Consider the following 19533-nt stretch of genomic DNA (forward strand, 5'->3'; position numbering starts at 1 on the left):
AACTTCTTACGTGTGTACACTAGTACACGCACACATTTTTTTGACATATTTACGGTTTTAAGCACAGGTACATAAAATAATTTTGACACATACATATTTTACATTACAGGGTCGCTACGAAATAAGTGATTAAAATATAATAGTCTGTTAATATAAATTCTGGGACAACAACGTTATTTAAACGGCTGCTTTCATTTAAACATCATTTATTTTGCTGGTAAAATTACGGCTAATTATGTTACATAATATGTATTATGATTCCAAATACATTAATATTAATACATTATGGAGCTGATTAATTTCGCACTACGAATTATAAAGTATGTAACTGCGATTTTTCTGCTACATAAAACAATTAAGATTGCGGCGAGTCAGAAATCAAAGGCAAATTTCAAAAGGCTGTCTTGCCAAAGATCGCGATTGGATTTCTCGAATAAGCGATTAGCAACGTGAGCGCGTGCAATTAAGTCTGTCTTGATCACAGCCCTTTCGGCGACACAATGAGTCTGGCGAACAGAGCGAATCCTCCACACAAAAGCGTGAACTGAACTAATGGCGTGTACATAATCCGTATAAGTCCTTCCATTCAACGGCTGCTGGCAAATTTTTGAACGATGATTTACTGAGAACGTCTGAGCCTGCGGATGCTCATTCAGCGGAACTGCAACTTAAATTCGCCGTATCAAATATACGAGAATAGAGCAATTATTATTCAGCACGCTTTCTGTATTCCGCGGAAAGTTATTGTCCAGCTTATTTCCTATTCCATGCTAGCTTACCTGATTTAAATATATAAGTCGAAGTTTCATGACTTATGAATTGGCTAAAATCTCATAATCAATTTGTTCGGAATTTTAAAAATATGCGTTGTATAAAAAGCTTTCAATATATTATATTATTATTGCTATAATAATGCGAATTAGTTTTGTAATTAATCATTACAATAAAAAATTACATAATTCAAATCACCCCGTACAATGTACAACACAGCAAAGATAGAGTAATAGAGCTGTCTTAAACCTTTTTAAATTGAAATGTAGTGTAAACAACACATTATTTAAAGAGTAAATAAAATATTGTTCAATAGGTGGGAAACAACGGTTACAAACATATTGTGTTTATATTGAACCCAGACGCGAATACAAAAATATGTTCTATAGAAATTGAATAAAGCGTCCATGGTCTGTAAGCGCGAATTGCCAGAATAAATGAATTGGTTTCGTTCACACTGACATGGAAGCTGAAATGTTACGGTGTGAGTGAGATATATTTATGCACAGATAGCAGAGAGACTAATGTAGACGACACTGCGGTTACTAATCCGTAAAGGTAAGTTAAAAATATATAGAGGATGAAACTAAGTCTAGCAACCTGTGGCAATTAAGGCCTTAGGTTTATAATAATTACTTTCGTTTAATAAATCTGACATGACATGAAATATGACCTGTTGATGACATGAGTATGTACCTAACCAATTTAGTTTTATAATTTTGTATAGATACACATACATACCAATCATTAAATTATGCACATTAAGTTTAATAAAATTGTACAAAGTATTCTAACATGCTTAATTGCACTAAAGAATGTTATTTACTTTATAACGTTATTGTTGGTTCGATGTGGGCTGCATAAAATCTCGTGTTTTTAAATGGACTGACATTACTTCATTTGAGATTATAAAGAAAAATAAAGACCAGTCCTAAAGAGTAATCGTACCAAAGACGTCTAAAATTTTCTCTATTTTTGTTCCAAGCCGAGAGACATAAAACTCGAGGATCCAAGAGTGGATAATTCAAAAAGTCAGATGTTTTCGCAGGGCGTCTGAAGACAAATGCGCGTCACATAATATTTCAACTCACGTAATCATAGCTTGTAATATCATTATATAATATTTTATGTCGGAGTCACGTGTCGTGCAGTGACTTAACTTCAATGAGGACATTTTATATTTGAACAAATCAAATTTTTCTCGTGCAATATAAACCATCCAGCTCAAAATGAACGGATTATTGTTGGTATAACACTTCATAATTTTCTCATTTTAACAAGTACTCTTTGTTCTTCAGCAGAATATTAATTGTCCGCTGCATTTTAATAATTCAGCCTGCTTAAATACACTGAATATAGTAGAAAAAAATACGAAAGTAGTAGAAAAAAGAAAAGCAGAAATCAAGGTTGTACGACAAAATAACATTAATTTAAAATTGGTGTTTCCCGAATTTAGGGATTAATGAAAAATTGGGTTTAAATGTCTGTTTGACGATCAAAGCAAGTTTGAAGGAATGCGTTCAATGATCTCGGGGTTTCCTCTGTTACAAATTACTGAGCCTATTCAGTTGCTAATACCGCATTCCAGCCGCATTGTATCGTGGACCTAATCAGTGATAATTTCATGAAGACCAGCACCTGTGTATATCTCCCTTGAATGTTAATTATCAAACAAAACTTAGCTTATAAACCCGAAGTTTCTCAACTCTGCAGTTGTTATATTGTAACTTTAGTGAAGTAATTTTCCTCTTAAATAACGTGTAATTGATAGTATGAATTTGTGACTTAATGAAAACGTAACACGGTAAATTAAATATGCAGCTTTTACGTTTATTACTTCTAAAGTCCCTTTATTCTGTGATGTTGTAATATCAATTTTACTCGGTAATAATATGAGCTGAAATTACAAAATACGTAAAATTATTTTATATAGGTACCTAACTATAATAATATCTTAAGACTGGCGAGATTGAATCGCATTATTATTTATCTATATATTTTTTTGTTGTTTAAGCAACACTAAAGTTAAGAACACATATAATAATACTTTTATATTTTGTTTTAAATATTTTTTTTTTATCTAAAATGCAGCTAGATGTTCATTCCACATGATGTAGTTGAAATAGAAGGACAAACAATTGAACGATTTGTATTTTTTTTAACACTAACAATCTTAATAAAAATAGCTTTATTATTTAAATAAAGTTTGAATTTATAATATAAAGATATTATTGTTCAACGAAGTTGTGCCTATCAGACACTAGTTTGCAATTCATGAACTACAGCAAAAACATAAGAATCTAAAATGGAATGATATTTATTTTTAGCTTTGTTTGATGTAGAGAACAATATATTATTGTAATAAACAACTGTTGTGTTGTTCGTTGGGTAATAATTAAGCGTTTACAATAATGGGTCTTTAGCATATTGAGTAAACCGTGAGCTTTGTGTTAAGAGGGAAGCAAATACAATATAACATGTTTTACTGGAATTCATTCTAAAATAGATAATTCTTTAAAATACTTTAACGTAAAATTAAGATAACATGAGCGATATTTGTCAGGAAAGTGTGTGATTGTTTGTAACATAGGTAGAAACATAGAAGAAAATATAATGCAAGTCTGGGCAATATGCTTGTATAAATATAAAATAAAAAAGCGATCACATTTGCGTTTTTAGAAATATGAATATTATGTTTACAAAAGTCCAGCGTAATCGGAAACCTCATAAATCTGCCGAGTGAAAAGGTTCAATGCAAATCTTCATGTTTGATTTAATTTCAGCAGAAAACGGGTCATGATAACGTCACGTAAAAACACTTGTTACACAGTCGGAGTCAGACAGCGGACATCAATCACTTTCACTTTGCCATGTTTAGATTGGCCAAATTAAGGTCGTTTGTGTGAGCTCCTTACCAAGAGGAAATAACGATAACTCTTCTCTTACATTTGTTAGGATTATTCCGTGACACCACATACAACTTCTTTAAGTTACGCGATGATTTAAAGGAATCTTTTCTTTGAAGAATCTTTTGTGTTATTATACGTATAATAATTTGTAGACTCTTTTGTGTTTGATGTCCCAAAATATGTTGTAGCTATGTCGTTGAGGAAAGTGCTATCTTTTTTTATGTTACGTGTTATTTAGTTTTGAACTGCCTCTGTAAATAGCTTTTTTCTTAGATTGTAACAAGTGCACATAGACGTATTGGCTTCTGCATTAAGTTCAAAAAATATCTGTTTATATTATATAATTTATTTTATATAATAAATTTATATTTATTATATATAAATTTATTAAATAATGTCTTCATGTACCTACAGAGTAATAGACAAGGCTAGAAATCAATTTTCCAGGATCAGAAAATTATCAGATAATTAACAACATTAACGGATATTGAATACAGCTTAATGGTCCGGGAGCCAGCAGCAGATTTTATGACCAAGTTCCTCTCAAGCGGTAATTAGTAAAATGCATCAAAGTATAGTATTATGAAGCCTCGTGAACGTCAGCTGGAGCTCGGTTGGGGGGAAGAGCGGTTGTAGCCTCCCGTATCAGCTGACGGTTTTTCCACCAAGATACAGCCAGCTGACATATATATTTATCCACAGTTACATATAAGCTATCATCAGGTAAATTTTTGTTTGAGAGGAAATAACGGAAAATAAATTTTTCTTTAAATTTAACTTTCATGTTCGAGACACCAGCTGACGTATAATACACCATGTTGTAACCAGCTGACTATTTTTTTTCGTTGAGATATTGGGTTAGCTACAATTTGACAAATTTTTAGCTGAGAGGAAATGAATGAATGAATGTATTTTTTTTCCTATGTGCGTGGGAGGCTACAACCGCTCACCCCCCCAACCGAGCGCCAGCTGACGTTCACGAGGCTTTATAATACTATACTCTCATGCGTCTGACGAATTATCTCTTGAGAGGAAATAGTTAACCAAATTTGCACCTGGCTCCCTAACCAAAAGAGGTGATTGACAGCTCTCGATTAGCTAATTTTCCGTCCAATCACTTAGCGCATGACTCGACAACTTCTAAAGTAAAGATAAGGAACTTATTAACTTACAAGCAGTTTAATTTGATATTCATTTACTGCGGAACAATAACTACGTTTTGATGTTTCGTGAATCTTAATAAAGAGGAGTGTAAACGGTCCGTGCAACTCGAGCAAAAAGCTTTCAAATTAATATTTACGCTATTCCGCTGCTTGATGTCGATAAATTAAATTATACCTTAATTGTCTGGCGCAAAATCGATGCATTTATTACCAGCGGAAATAATTGGATTAATTAGGTTTTGTAAATGTGTGACATAAAGGTGAATGTAATTTATTGTTGCACTAAATTACGTCGAAGTGTAAACTCACAGTGTAAACTAGTGAAATTAGGTTGTAAGGTCTTGATAGAATTACAGCATGTCTATTGTCTAGCCTTGTTCCTTTAGTAAATTCATAAAACAAAATGACCTATTAGTTGTTTGAAAGCACCAGAGCTTTGCTTGAGCACCAGCAGGCTTCAGTTAGAATTATTAATCAGATTGGTGCACCGTTAGTGACCCGTCTAATGCACGCTATTTACTGCTGCTGTTAGAAAAAAAAAACTACAATTGTGTTTGTGTGTAAAATTGGTCACAGTTCAAACGATGCCAAGAATCACAATTCACCAAGTAAGCAAAGCGAATAAGCTCAAATATGAAGAAAAGAGGTGAATATCTATTTTAGGAAGCTTCACTTGAATTCGACAAATCTGTGAAGAAAGTGAGTTATAATTACGCTCGACACAAATAAAATTATTTCAATAGAATATTAACAACTCGTTAATTTAAGGGTAGGGAAACAATTGCTGGATTAATACCAGAATTATTTTCGAAGCAGTGTCTAAAAATAAAACGCCAACATTTATATATCATTGATTTATTGTTTTTTGTAACGACAGGTTATTAACGTAGATGAACAGGAGAAATTGTATTTGACTAGAATCTATTTTAAGACCGATAATCGTTCAAAACCTTTGTACTTAATCTGAATAAGACGCTCAGTGAACTACTGTTTACTTAATATTTTAAGATTATAGTTTTGTTATTATTTGCATTAAGATAGTTCATAATAAAGTTTATAAAATCACTGTTACTATTTTTGTGACCCAGTGCGATCAAGATTCTATCTACGGAAGACCAATCATTTCATCTATATCAATAGATAATTATAATATATTATGACATCTGAGAGAATCGATTTTATTGGCCAAAAAAGTGTTAAAAATTTTTAGTACCTTTAATTGTTATTCAAATCATCACAAAGCACTTATGATTAGGTGTAAAGGTTTTCAACATGACCTCTTGGAACGTCCTGAACATAATGTATTACAGTATTAAAAATTATTCGTATAATACAATACAAATACAAAAATAATTATTTTAACAAAACTGTATAAATAATTGTAGATGCACAGAAAACAGTAGCAAAAAGATAATAAAAACGAACAGTTCTTGCTTATTAAATAGCTCTATACTACAATGCTCATATCAATGAGAAGTATAGTCATTTTAACATAACATCTATTAACGGTTGCTGTATTTACAATGCTTATTTGTTATATATTAAGTTAATTGTTCGGTTTTAAACATGAGTATTTTCTTCTGCTATATATAAGCTGTCTTAATGAGTGAAACATGTAACATAAAATTAATAGTAACTATGTCATGTGTCTGATATTGTCCATAAAATACAACTGAATTCTTTATACATATATTGTTTGAAAGGTACTATTGTAATCTATTGCAATATTTTTGCCACGCTATTAAAAACAATATGAGGAAACTTTCAAATGTTTAACATTTCAATAACGTAGAAAAACTTCTTTCCAAAGTAATAAGACTAGAAATTGTTATTAATATTTTATTTATTTCATAAAATATTATCTTACAACTATAACTTTGATATATTTTTATTAGCTTAATAATATATAAGTATATACATGTTATATAAATCTAATTATTATCACGTTACACGTTGGAGGAGTAACTTAGACAACACGTACAGTATTAATTTCCACGTGGAATAATTCCTACCTAGAGCATTCACAGAAAGCATTTAAATAATATAATACTGAATTGAGATTTAAATTATATCGTTATAAATTTTTAAATCAGTCACCAGAACATTAGTGAAACTTGTTTATTTTCATTATTTTGCACAAGTTTAAAGTAGATGTTTAATTAAGCTTAAGAAAATAGTCGTAATCGTCAGCGACGCGGAACAAACGATGGCCTCGTTGGGTGTTGTCAGGATAATTTTACCTTCGTTTGCGTACCATTTGTTCGCGCGATCAGGCACACGATTGCTTTTCTCGTCGACTTTGTTGTCAAAATCGTCGTCATATATTTCGGTGCCGTACTCCTCATCTGAAGTTGTTCTTTCATCTGGATATTGATAAACGTGTCTGCCATTCCCCGGGATTTCTACAAAATAACGTAAATTGAACAGTGCAATTTATTTATTTTTCATTACCATACCGTGATTTTCTTACCATATAATCTTATTTTGCTTTCCACGTCCCCCAGGGAGTTTTTGGCTACACAAATGTAGCTCCCGAGATCTTCTCGTCTGATATTTTTTATAGTCATGGACATTTCAGCTTCAAACATGGATTTTTGTCTGACAGTCATCTCGTGGTGCTCAGATGGTATTATCAGTTCACCTGCGGAACAATTTATTACTTAAAACATTTGCTTTTAAATCCAATATTAGAATTTCATCTTTCCACCGCTAAGTTTTATGAAAAATGTAAAAACTTCGGGCAGACACCTAGAGTTTTATATCCGCTTTTTAATTTGTTTCGTTTTTATTTTGGGATTCTTTGCTCAGTTAATAATTGGTGTCCGTGTTTACATAAATCTGTAATGAAATTGTTGTTGTGGACATTTCTTTCTTTGGATTTTCTGCGGTCTGTCTATAGATTTGTTTTGATAATGACGGGATTATATTCCGATAAATCTAATATTTCTGTTAGTTGACCAGATATATTTAGGTATTTTGATGATCAGATATATTTAGGAACATCGACATTTTTATATTAAAGACGGAGTATTTATAAAGAATATTAATCACATTAATACTATAATAATAACTAAACAAACACTAAAAAATTCTTAAAACTGTACATAATTATCTTACCAGGGTCTTTAACCCAGTAGTTGATGGATTTAGGAGAGGACTCGACGTAGCACTCCAAAGTAACGTCCGTGCCGAGGGGGGCTCCAACCAGCTGGTTTGGCACCTGGATCACCGGGTGAACTGCGCAGAAACACAATATATTCGTCTCACATAAATTATTAGTTTCACAATAACTGTTTAATCTCAATATATTAATTAGTTTCAATAGGCCACGTTAATTAATAACAATTATAAAATACACAGCATGTTTAATATTACGAAATAACTCGAAGCTTTAATACTTTTTAATTAACCCTGGCCCGTTAGTGAGAATAGGTACTTATTTGTGTAAATGCCCATTTATCGAAACAAAATAGGATCAAATTGCTCGTGATCTTGTAGCAAAAATTATACGGAGTCTTTTTATTAGAGGAGGTTCGTGAGAAGAATAATAAGTGTGGAGAAAGTATCAACTTACAATGAACACTAATGTGGATCCTCTTACTGACGGTAGGCGGCACTCCATTACCCGCTATACATAAGTATGTCCCCATTTCAGAACGAGATATCTTCGTCAACTTCAACACTTCACCTTGATAAGTTAGCACTGTAAACATTCAACGAATTAATGCTATATATCTCAAGTACCTAAGACAATAAAATAAGTTGGACGAGAGCGCCATTTGCTTTTTCTTTCCGTAAATAATATAAAAAGTTGAAAGTGTACTTTTTGTTTTATTTTAAATTTATACTCTTTCCACTAAAAATACATTACAACATCACTATATTATTCTACGCTGAACAATCTATACATATAATAAAATCGTAGGAAAGTCAAAACTGTACATTGAATATTTTTTTAAAAGAATACATAATCCATGATCTATAATCGATATAGAAGCCAAAAATATAGTTTTTAGAATTTTTGTCTGTTTGTCTGTTTGTCTGTTTGTCTGTTTGTCTGTTTGTCTGTTTGTCTGTATGTTTGTCCGAGCTAATCTCGAAAAGTACTGCATAGATTGACTTCAAATTTTGCACGAATATTACTAACAGGTCGTGTGAGGTTTTTTTAAACATATTATCATGCTATCACCTCCGGGGGAGGAGCTGTGAACCTTTACTTTTCTTACGTATTCCGTGAACTACGACAGCGTACAATCTAAAGACTCATGTTTAAATGTTGTTTTTGAGTAAGCCATGCTATTATCTAGCTTTACACTATAAAAACTACGTCATTTACGTAATTTGGGCAGAGAAACTGTTTAATGAATCTTAGTACTATAAAGACAAATTTGATTCAGCGCCATCTATGAGATTTCGTAAAAATCAAATCAATTTACATGTTAACACTACTGAACACAATGTTAAAAATTAATAATTTAAATATAATTATGTTATTTATTTATTTAACTCTTTAACCCATAATAAATCTTCCCTTCCCTATAAGGTGCGCTTATATAATTCGTGTGAATATACTACATTTTTAAAAGTGAGGGTAGATGTATATTATTTTAAGTCAAACTAGACACCATTACAGTTAATCTAATATTGATTGTGTTCATTGGTTACATTTTTAAAAATCTTCGTGTTTTAATAATTCGATCACGAGGCGGGACTCTAATACAAAAAGGTTAGTTCGTTGATAATTATTATTCCTTCATCATTTACATGTTGTTAGTAAAAATATGCTTTGACTGTTAATACTTTTGTTCAGTATTTATCTGTATGATTATTGCTTGGTAATTAATATATTTTCATGTCGTATACCTAATTATAAACATAAGTGTGATGTGAAACTAGCTGGATTTATTTTTACACACTCATTACACACTCATAGTCTTATATTTTGTGTTAATGTTAAAATAGTATTAATAGTGTAAATCATAATATTTTTTCAAAGTTAAAAATATTTCCTTTTTTCTGATGGTGTTGGCATCGAATTAAACCGCGCTGTCGTTTCGTTCACAAAAAGTCATGTTATTAGGACCGAATATGTAGCCGCCTCAACTTACGGAAACGAGAGTAACCTGCGTTGTCTGTTAGTTATTATGTAGTCGAATTTAACGTTACATGGAAATTGGAATCTAAATATATTTATACCTACTTATATTAAATCTGTAGAGGTCAATTCTGCACATGAAATATATTTCCTAAATAACTATCACGAGGTGATTAGAGATCGACATCGACGTCAAAAATGTTTGTCCGTCTGTCTGTCTGTATAACCGTTATAGAAACAAAAACTACTCGACGGATTTAAACGAAACTTGGTATAATTATTTTTCATATTCGTGAGCAGAGCAGCAACTCCATTTTTAAGCTTTCGTCGCGTGTGCGTTCTTAATGCGTGTATCTTAATGGTAAAAGCTACACAGAAATCAAGTATGAAAGAAATGTTCTCCATATTATATAAAAAATATCTCCCGACATCATAAATGTCTATCTTTTATGGTTGAGCTTAGCTTTCTGATTATATTTGTCTACTAGCTGTCCCCGCGACTTCGTTCGCGTGGAATAGTGACTATGGGACCTATGACCATGGGCTCAGGGTGGGGCAACAATAAAAAATCATTTTTATTTTCATGCTCCCACTCCCGCGCCCACTCGCACTCCCACGCCATATGCCACGTTCAGTCCCAATCCCACGCCCACGCCCACTCCCCTTCACAATTAGTACCTACCAGATCAAAGCCAGGATAAGCGCCCCACCCAGCCCCACCGTGGCTACGCCCATGCTGAATTACTACTTAACATACAATTATTGAGTAAATACGTACTACCATACTGTACTGTTGTACTACCATAAATAATTAAAAGAATTGTTATTAAAATTTCTTACTAAACTGAGCTAAAAAACTTACGTACCAAATTATTAAAGAAAATCAAGAAATGAAATGCCTAACCTATACCAAATAGTTACTACATATTGTAATTAAAAATTATGATCTATACATATAATAAAATCGTAGGAAAGTCAAAACTGTACATTGAATATTTTTTTAAAAGAATACATAATCCATGATCTATAATCGATATAGAAGCCAAAAATATAGTTTTTAGAATTTTTGTCTGTTTGTCTGTTTGTCTGTTTGTCTGTTTGTCTGTATGTTTGTCCGAGCTAATCTCGAAAAGTACTGCATAGATTGACTTCAAATTTTGCACGAATATTACTAACAGGTCGTGTGAGGTTTTTTTAAACATATTATCATGCTATCACCTCCGGGGGAGGAGCTGTGAACCTTTACTTTTCTTACGTATTCCGTGAACTACGACAGCGTACAATCTAAAGACTCATGTTTAAATGTTGTTTTTGAGTAAGCCATGCTATTATCTAGCTTTACACTATAAAAACTACGTCATTTACGTAATTTGGGCAGAGAAACTGTTTAATGAATCTTAGTACTATAAAGACAAATTTGATTCAGCGCCATCTATGAGATTTCGTAAAAATCAAATCAATTTACATGTTAACACTACTGAACACAATGTTAAAAATTAATAATTTAAATATAATTATGTTATTTATTTATTTAACTCTTTAACCCATAATAAATCTTCCCTTCCCTATAAGGTGCGCTTATATAATTCGTGTGAATATACTACATTTTTAAAAGTGAGGGTAGATGTATATTATTTTAAGTCAAACTAGACACCATTACAGTTAATCTAATATTGATTGTGTTCATTGGTTACATTTTTAAAAATCTTCGTGTTTTAATAATTCGATCACGAGGCGGGACTCTAATACAAAAAGGTTAGTTCGTTGATAATTATTATTCCTTCATCATTTACATGTTGTTAGTAAAAATATGCTTTGACTGTTAATACTTTTGTTCAGTATTTATCTGTATGATTATTGCTTTGTAATTAATATATTTTCATGTCGTATACCTAATTATAAACATAAGTGTGATGTGAAACTAGCTGGATTTATTTTTACACACTCATTACACACTCATAGTCTTATATTTTGTGTTAATGTTAAAATAGTATTAATAGTGTAAATCATAATATTTTTTCAAAGTTAAAAATATTTCCTTTTTTCTGATGGTGTTGGCATCGAATTAAACCGCGCTGTCGTTTCGTTCACAAAAAGTCATGTTATTAGGACCGAATATGTAGCCGCCTCAACTTACGGAAACGAGAGTAACCTGCGTTGTCTGTTAGTTATTATGTAGTCGAATTTAACGTTACATGGAAATTGGAATCTAAATATATTTATACCTACTTATATTAAATCTGTAGAGGTCAATTCTGCACATGAAATATATTTCCTAAATAACTATCACGAGGTGATTAGAGATCGACATCGACGTCAAAAATGTTTGTCCGTCTGTCTGTCTGTATAACCGTTATAGAAACAAAAACTACTCGACGGATTTAAACGAAACTTGGTATAATTATTTTTCATATTCGTGAGCAGAGCAGCAACTCCATTTTTAAGCTTTCGTCGCGTGTGCGTTCTTAATGCGTGTATCTTAATGGTAAAAGCTACACAGAAATCAAGTATGAAAGAAATGTTCTCCATATTATATAAAAAATATCTCCCGACATCATAAATGTCTATCTTTTATGGTTGAGCTTAGCTTTCTGATTATATTTGTCTACTAGCTGTCCCCGCGACTTCGTTCGCGTGGAATAGTGACTATGGGACCTATGACCATGGGCTCAGGGTGGGGCAACAATAAAAAATCATTTTTATTTTCATGCTCCCACTCCCGCGCCCACTCGCACTCCCACGCCATATGCCACGTTCAGTCCCAATCCCACGCCCACGCCCACTCCCCTTCACAATTAGTACCTACCAGATCAAAGCCAGGATAAGCGCCCCACCCAGCCCCACCGTGGCTACGCCCATGCTGAATTACTACTTAACATACAATTATTGAGTAAATACGTACTACCATACTGTACTGTTGTACTACCATAAATAATTAAAAGAATTGTTATTAAAATTTCTTACTAAACTGAGCTAAAAAACTTACGTACCAAATTATTAAAGAAAATCAAGAAATGAAATGCCTAACCTATACCAAATAGTTACTACATATTGTAATTAAAAATTATGATTAGTATATAATATCGAAAATCAAAAAAGAAATGCCTAACTAATTCTACGTAAAATTTCTTTTAAATTATGTCATATTATTTTTTAGGAACCAGGGGGGGGGAGAGGAGCAAATTCTATTTCCTTCCTTTCTTAAACGGATGTTTTTAATAATCTATGGTGTAGCCAGTAGCCACTGATCAGCTTAATCGATACTCAGTTTTTATCAAATCCAGAAACAAATCCAAATTAGATCTTTCCTGTCTCACGCACGTAACTAAAGGCTGAAGAGAGAGAGAGCACGTAACTAAACCGTTTAGACGAAGAAAAGTGTATAGAAAAAGGAATAAATAATTTCATAAACTTCCCGACGATCTTTAAAAATAAATTATAACTTTCATTTTTTTCATTCCCACTTTTACCCCTATGTAGGTATAATAAGTGGATGAACCAATTTTGATACACTTTATCTAAGAACCAGCGTCGGAAAATATTCTGCCTAACAAAAAAAACCGCATCTAATTCGGTTTACCTGTTAGCCAGCTACGGTGCCATAGACAGACACACACACACACACAGAAATACATAGCGGTCAAACACATAACACCAGTCTTTTTGCGTCGGGGGTTAAAAATATAATACGACATAATTTAAAGGACATTTTATGTGGAAAATTTACCTATACACCAGGGTAGATAATTTTTGAAACAAAAAAAAATCGCAGTAGGATGAAACCCATTAGAAAAGGATATGATAAAAATGTAAGGAAAAATAAATTACGGTCAATCGGAGTTCGGGAAGTGGGAGGGGGGGAGCTTTTAAGAGAAAAAAATGGTTTCTCTCGATTTCTCGATAATAATAACACCTGCTAATTTTTTTCTACATATTTTAATTGTACAGACATCACTTTTCCACAATTTTATTATATGTATTGATGATGATGATTGAGATTATAACACTCTTAGTCCGTTTTAATTTTTATTCACCCGCATCAGTGCCACCTAAAAAATCTTTATACATATATCGAAATTCGAGCAAAGTTAAGAAAATGAGAAATAAGAGTTCTCAAGGATCGTTAGAGATAAGAGGCTTACTATTGACCGAAAACAACATGTGTTATGCCGAACCTGAAACCGCTTCACAACGAGAATTGCGGCTCACAGCTGACCGCGAACGGCATGTACTATCCTGTGAGACCGAAACCTTCACTGAGGGTATATATAACGTCTCACAGCTGATCGCAAATGGCATATTGTACTATCCCGTGAGACCGAAACCCTCACTGAGAGGGAATTACGTCTCACAGCTGATCACGATCGTCATATTTTATCTCGAGAATTCTGAAACTTTTACTCAATATGAAGACCGTTTGACAAATAATAGGGTGCACCATAATATTATTCGATCTCTCGAAGATGAACATGAGCATAAGCAATGACTAGAGTAGGGACGCGAATATTACCATTATTTGAGACAAGAACGATTAATAAGTTTGTTTAATGAAAGATTAAGAATTGAAACTATTGGTCTCTTTAAACGGACGAATAGCGAGAGGCCCGTCTTATTGCAGACAGATTTCGACATAGTCTTAATGACTTAGAGGTAAACATAGAAGATCAATCTACAAATTCGGTGGTGTGGTCCGACAAAATAATATAAAAGTGGGTTTGCTTATAACCTCACAATTGATTACAGATCATCTTCTGTATAGGCGATATTAACGTAGTATGTTCTTTTTGTAATGCTTTAAAGTGGAGTAAGGAGTCGGCTTTCGTTTGAAGATACGCCGGAACCTTTGAAATCACTACTTTTAATTTTTAGAGGAACATGTGCAATCTAAACAGTTCTTAGACAATATTAGCTCTTATAGTATTGCGTTTTAAATGATCCTTTGGTGCTCAACAATTATTAGATGCTCCTTTCATTCTTACTTTTAAGATACAAGGTCAAGTTTATCATTTGATAGGATCCCTTTTGCCTGAAGGCCAACCTAAGTTTCTTTAAATATATTTTGTATTCGACTACGACGAATAATCGAATACAAGAAATCAATATTTCTCGAATTTAAAACTGAACTCATTTCACAATTTTAGAACATGTTAATTCATCAGGTTAATCCGTATATATGCGTTTTAAATCGACATTAGAAGCTTTTCCTCAAGATGGTGATATTAATATAAAATTGGTATAAATGCCGATAGACGGAAGTCTATCAGCACTCAGGAATTCCCTGAGCGTGTTATAACGCCCAGGCCGCAGTATTACAATTTTTCCTACAGTAGGGCGACGAATGTATTTTCGCATAGCAACGGAGGGGAACTCGTGGGGGGTAAAGTGACGCGGGCCACGTACCACAAACATGTTTAGTTTGTGGTACCGAGCGCGAAAGAAAGTCATCGTGTTTTTAGTAAAGTTACTATGTAAACTAACGTAATTTATTACTTAGGTACATATTCTATAATGGTGTGCTCAAACTGTTAATCTACATTTAAATCACATTCATTCATGTTTTCCTCAGATATTCGATGTCTATGATTTTCGATGATTTTAAGATTTTCTTATCAGAGTATTCAATTTTAATGTAGTTAAATTTTATAAGAGACAATTAAGAACATTCAAAAATAAAGTGTCACGTATTTTTTTTAAACGACGAATGACGAAAAACGACCGAATCGCGGACGAAGTCGCGGGCAACAGCTAGTATAAAATATATTTGGACGTGAACTTATTCTCTCCAACAAGTGTAGCGCTCTTCTATTTTGTTCGCTTTTACATAGTTGAAATTGGATTTCGGTAAGATTTTTTCAGTGATCCGTACAAAGGTCTCGCAGTGTTCGTACAATGAGACCTAGAAGTCTATTCAGAGCAGAACTCTACTAATTACGACAAACTTTAAACAATACTGGACGCGAAACTCATCCCGAGAATAGTCGCCGCGCAGCTCATTGTAGCGCCACAAATGCGGTCACACAGACATTCGTATTATATACATATTCAGAAAAACAATGCTGTCCTTGCGCCATTCAAATAAACTTAGACAAATGAAATATTTTTCCAGCATTTAGCCAGGTTTAACATTATGTAGAGCTGGAAGCTATGATTTTTAGAATATTTAATTCAACTCAGTTTTTACTTAGTACTTTGTATTTTGGGGGGTCTGAAAATGTAAATCTAACATACCTGTTTATAATTGAGAATATTAGTGATATTCGCAATTATTTTGTACGGATAGAGGAATTTGAGTAATTAAGGATAAAAACGAAATTAAAGGTCAAGAAGGGGAAGGCAGAGGATCCTGTTGCATGACTGCGTTACCCGAATCAAAATGGCGGGTTAATTAGTATTATTTACAAATAAGAGGGTGCGCCGTAATGAGTAAAACAGAATGTTGAGGGTGATAGCTGAGGATAAACTTGAATTTCTAAAGACAACATTATGAATTAAATACGCGTACATAGGTTTATTTACTACGAAAATTATGTAACATATTCAATAGGGGATGGTTAAATCATGACAATATAATATTTTGTGGTGATTTTTTTCACCACATTATATACAATTCTTAGTATAAACCGAAAACTAAGTACTTAGTGCTACAATGCTATGCTGATTATATTACAGAAATTCTTAATTTTATTTTAAACTTAAGCAGGTTAAGAAGAAAGCATTAAGACTGCAATAAGTGACTGCGCTTTTCTTTTTCTACGCTACGTAAAGCTTTATTACGTGACTTAATTTTTCTATAATTGTCGAAAATCTGTGGTCCTAAAGCTTGCTTTCAATCACTATTATTCAGGTTTGCGTGTGGGAATGTTGATTTTATCGCTAACGTTGTTTGTGTTGGAGACCCGGATTACCTTTACATGTGTTATTTAGAAAACAATGCCGCACGTAAATGTTGCCTTTCAAGGAAATTATGTTTTATAGAGACGTTGAATAATCCCTTGGAAATAACGGTTACAAGGTTATTTCAAACATCTGGAATACATTGTCTTGAAATCTGTATTGAATTCAAACAGAGATCGCATCTCAATTTAGTAAATATGTATTAGCAATATATTCAAATATTTTTATTTTGTTCGGATAATATTAATCATTAATTACAAAAATCTCTTAAGCCGTTTGTAACCTTTCATCTTTCTAAGCATTCATATTAAATGGAAATTATTATTCTTCGTATTTTATGCTATTGAAGAAAAAAGTGTTCATGGTATTGAATCGATGGATCGAATGAAGGTTTTTCCGGGAAATATTTACCCTAGGGCAATTTAAAGGCTATACGCATTATGGATAATTACTTTACCTTTAGTTTTAATGCCTGTGTTGTCTCTTATAACGATTTCTTGACCATCTTCCCTTTTCCACATGACTCTAGGAGGGGGGATGCCCCGAGCTCGGCAGGAGACTCTGGCGGTTCCTCCTTCAGGCACCATTGTATCCCCTGATGTCTCTTCTGATATGAAGTCCGGAGGTATTACTACTTCTAGGTATCCCATCTAATTCAAAATATATATTATGTAATTTCAATTTCATAGCTAGTTATTGATTTATAGTGTGATGCATTGTATGCAATTAATATTTTTGTAATGACTTACAATAATAATTGTTTATCCAAATAACATCAAACGTAACTTTATAAACTTCAAGCATATTTAAGAATTAAAGTAGGTTTGTGGCCTACACACTACATTTTATTATTGTGGATGATATAAATTGAAGATATTAAGCGGTTAAATACTTTTCAAACAATACAACATCGCACAATGCAAATAATTAAATCACTAAACAATCCAATCAATACACTTATAGGAGATAATTTGCTCACACCAATTGCCCACAGACTGTAGAATTACACTAGACAAAGACAAGTGAATTTCGAAATTGCTTTTTGAAAACAAATTATATCGAATGGTCTGTTCATTTCAATAATCACATTTTAAAATTAATTGAAGCCTTTTCACTTTGTATACGATGTATTGAATTGGAAGCGAGCTCTAAAATAGACAGAAGAGGCAATTTGCTTTACGGCGCCTCTGAATGGTAACTTTATTATTGATTCGCCCATTTTTTATTTATTAGTATTCATATTTCTTATGGTATGATGTTTTAACGCTATTTTAATTGTTTTGAAAAAATTTTGACTGGTTTAATAATATGAATAGTTCAAGTTCATGGTATTACGGTATTTATGAATAGAGGTATATATATTTTCAAGAGTATCTGTTTCTGTGTCTATCCTTTTATGAAAATGTAATTCTATTAATAAATGAAGATAATCTGATTTGACAAGCATGTTTAATAACATTTTAGTCTTTATTATAATAATTGATTAATCTCGGCTAATATTTTATTTAGCATCTATAAGGGTTTTAATACTGTTTTATATAACATTATTATTATTTATTTTGTTATAAATATTTATACATATACATCAATAGTCACATACAATTCACACTTAACCATTTAAGTTTATAATAAAAAAAATTCTATACTAGGAGGATTCTACGGCCTACTTCATATTCTCTAAAATTAGACACAAAATAAAACTTTTCCTATTTGTATTATTTATTTGTTAGGCTTTTAGATATGCTATCGCTTAATAAAGGCAGGTAAAAGTTACATGAAACATTCGTTTGTTACTTCGGCCTGTTAGTGTAAGAAACACGTGTACAAACTTCTGCATTTACAATATAACTATAGACATTATTTATTTATCACTAAAGCTATTCTAACAATAATTCAGTCATAACGCAACTACGTAAATAAAATGTACTTATGTCATTATAAATGTTACAAAGCAAGTTTGCATATCACCTATTGGACATATAAATAAAACATACTTGACTCTTCATGGGATCCGTGTTTATTTGGCACATGTACTGCCCCCGGTCTTCCTCTTGCACGTTCTTGATGTGCAGGTACCACGTGGAGTGGTCTGAGTGTGACACAGAGACGCGATGGTTGTGCGTGATCACGTGGTCGTGGATCGCTTGGATCGCCTTCGTGTCTGCTTTTACCCAACCCACCTGGTGTAAAAGAAATATACGGTTTTGTTGGAATATCTTAGCATCATTATGGTAATTTACACATAACTGTTTTAAATTAAAAATATATATAACTAGCTTTCCGCCCGCGGCTTCGCCCGCGTTTACAGAGAAAAACCTGTTCCCGTAGGATTTCCGGGATAAAACCTATCCTATGTCCTTTCTCGGGTATCAAAATTCAGTAGTTAAGGCGTGATTGAGTAACAGACAGACAGACAGAGTTACTTTCGCATTTATAATATTAAGTATGGATAAAAAAAAAACCAGAAATACGCCCTCTATCCTTATGATTGTACACTGACCCTTGGTTAAGAGGGTTTTATTTCAAGCAATATAAAGAATTCACTTAATGTTCTATCATAATGTTATTTTTGTAAACAAGTAATGGTGTTAATGGCAAACTGACTTGTGAATTTTGCCCAAGTAAAGCCTTATTTATTATTTCTTCTAAATTCCGACTAAGTAACAAAATAGCTTATTAGGTGAACAGGTCACATTAAGTA

At 32.6% G+C, this 19533-nt stretch overlaps 1 protein-coding gene across 1 annotated transcript in view; it reads right to left on the reverse strand.

The window, feature by feature from the left end:
* Window positions 1-5682: 5682 nt before the first annotated feature.
* The window catches only part of LOC149487699 (lachesin-like), a 55090-nt gene continuing 41239 nt past the window's right edge, over window positions 5683-19533 (reverse strand). The window contains exons 4-9 of the mRNA XM_089696308.1: window positions 18827-19012; window positions 17290-17482; window positions 8418-8546; window positions 7961-8080; window positions 7314-7484; window positions 5683-7245 (exon numbers count right to left, since the gene is read on the reverse strand). Coding sequence (XP_089552434.1) covers window positions 6986-7245; window positions 7314-7484; window positions 7961-8080; window positions 8418-8546; window positions 17290-17482; window positions 18827-19012 — 1059 coding nt within the window. The 3' untranslated portion in view covers window positions 5683-6985. The remainder of the gene's footprint in view (window positions 7246-7313; window positions 7485-7960; window positions 8081-8417; window positions 8547-17289; window positions 17483-18826; window positions 19013-19533) is intronic.

The sequence above is a fragment of the Colias philodice genome, chromosome 6 (assembly GCF_061535455.1).
Source record: "Colias philodice isolate Cphi_HAF_F1 chromosome 6, ilColPhil1 Martin Lab GWU primary, whole genome shotgun sequence".
Classification (NCBI taxonomy): Eukaryota; Metazoa; Arthropoda; class Insecta; order Lepidoptera; family Pieridae; genus Colias; species Colias philodice.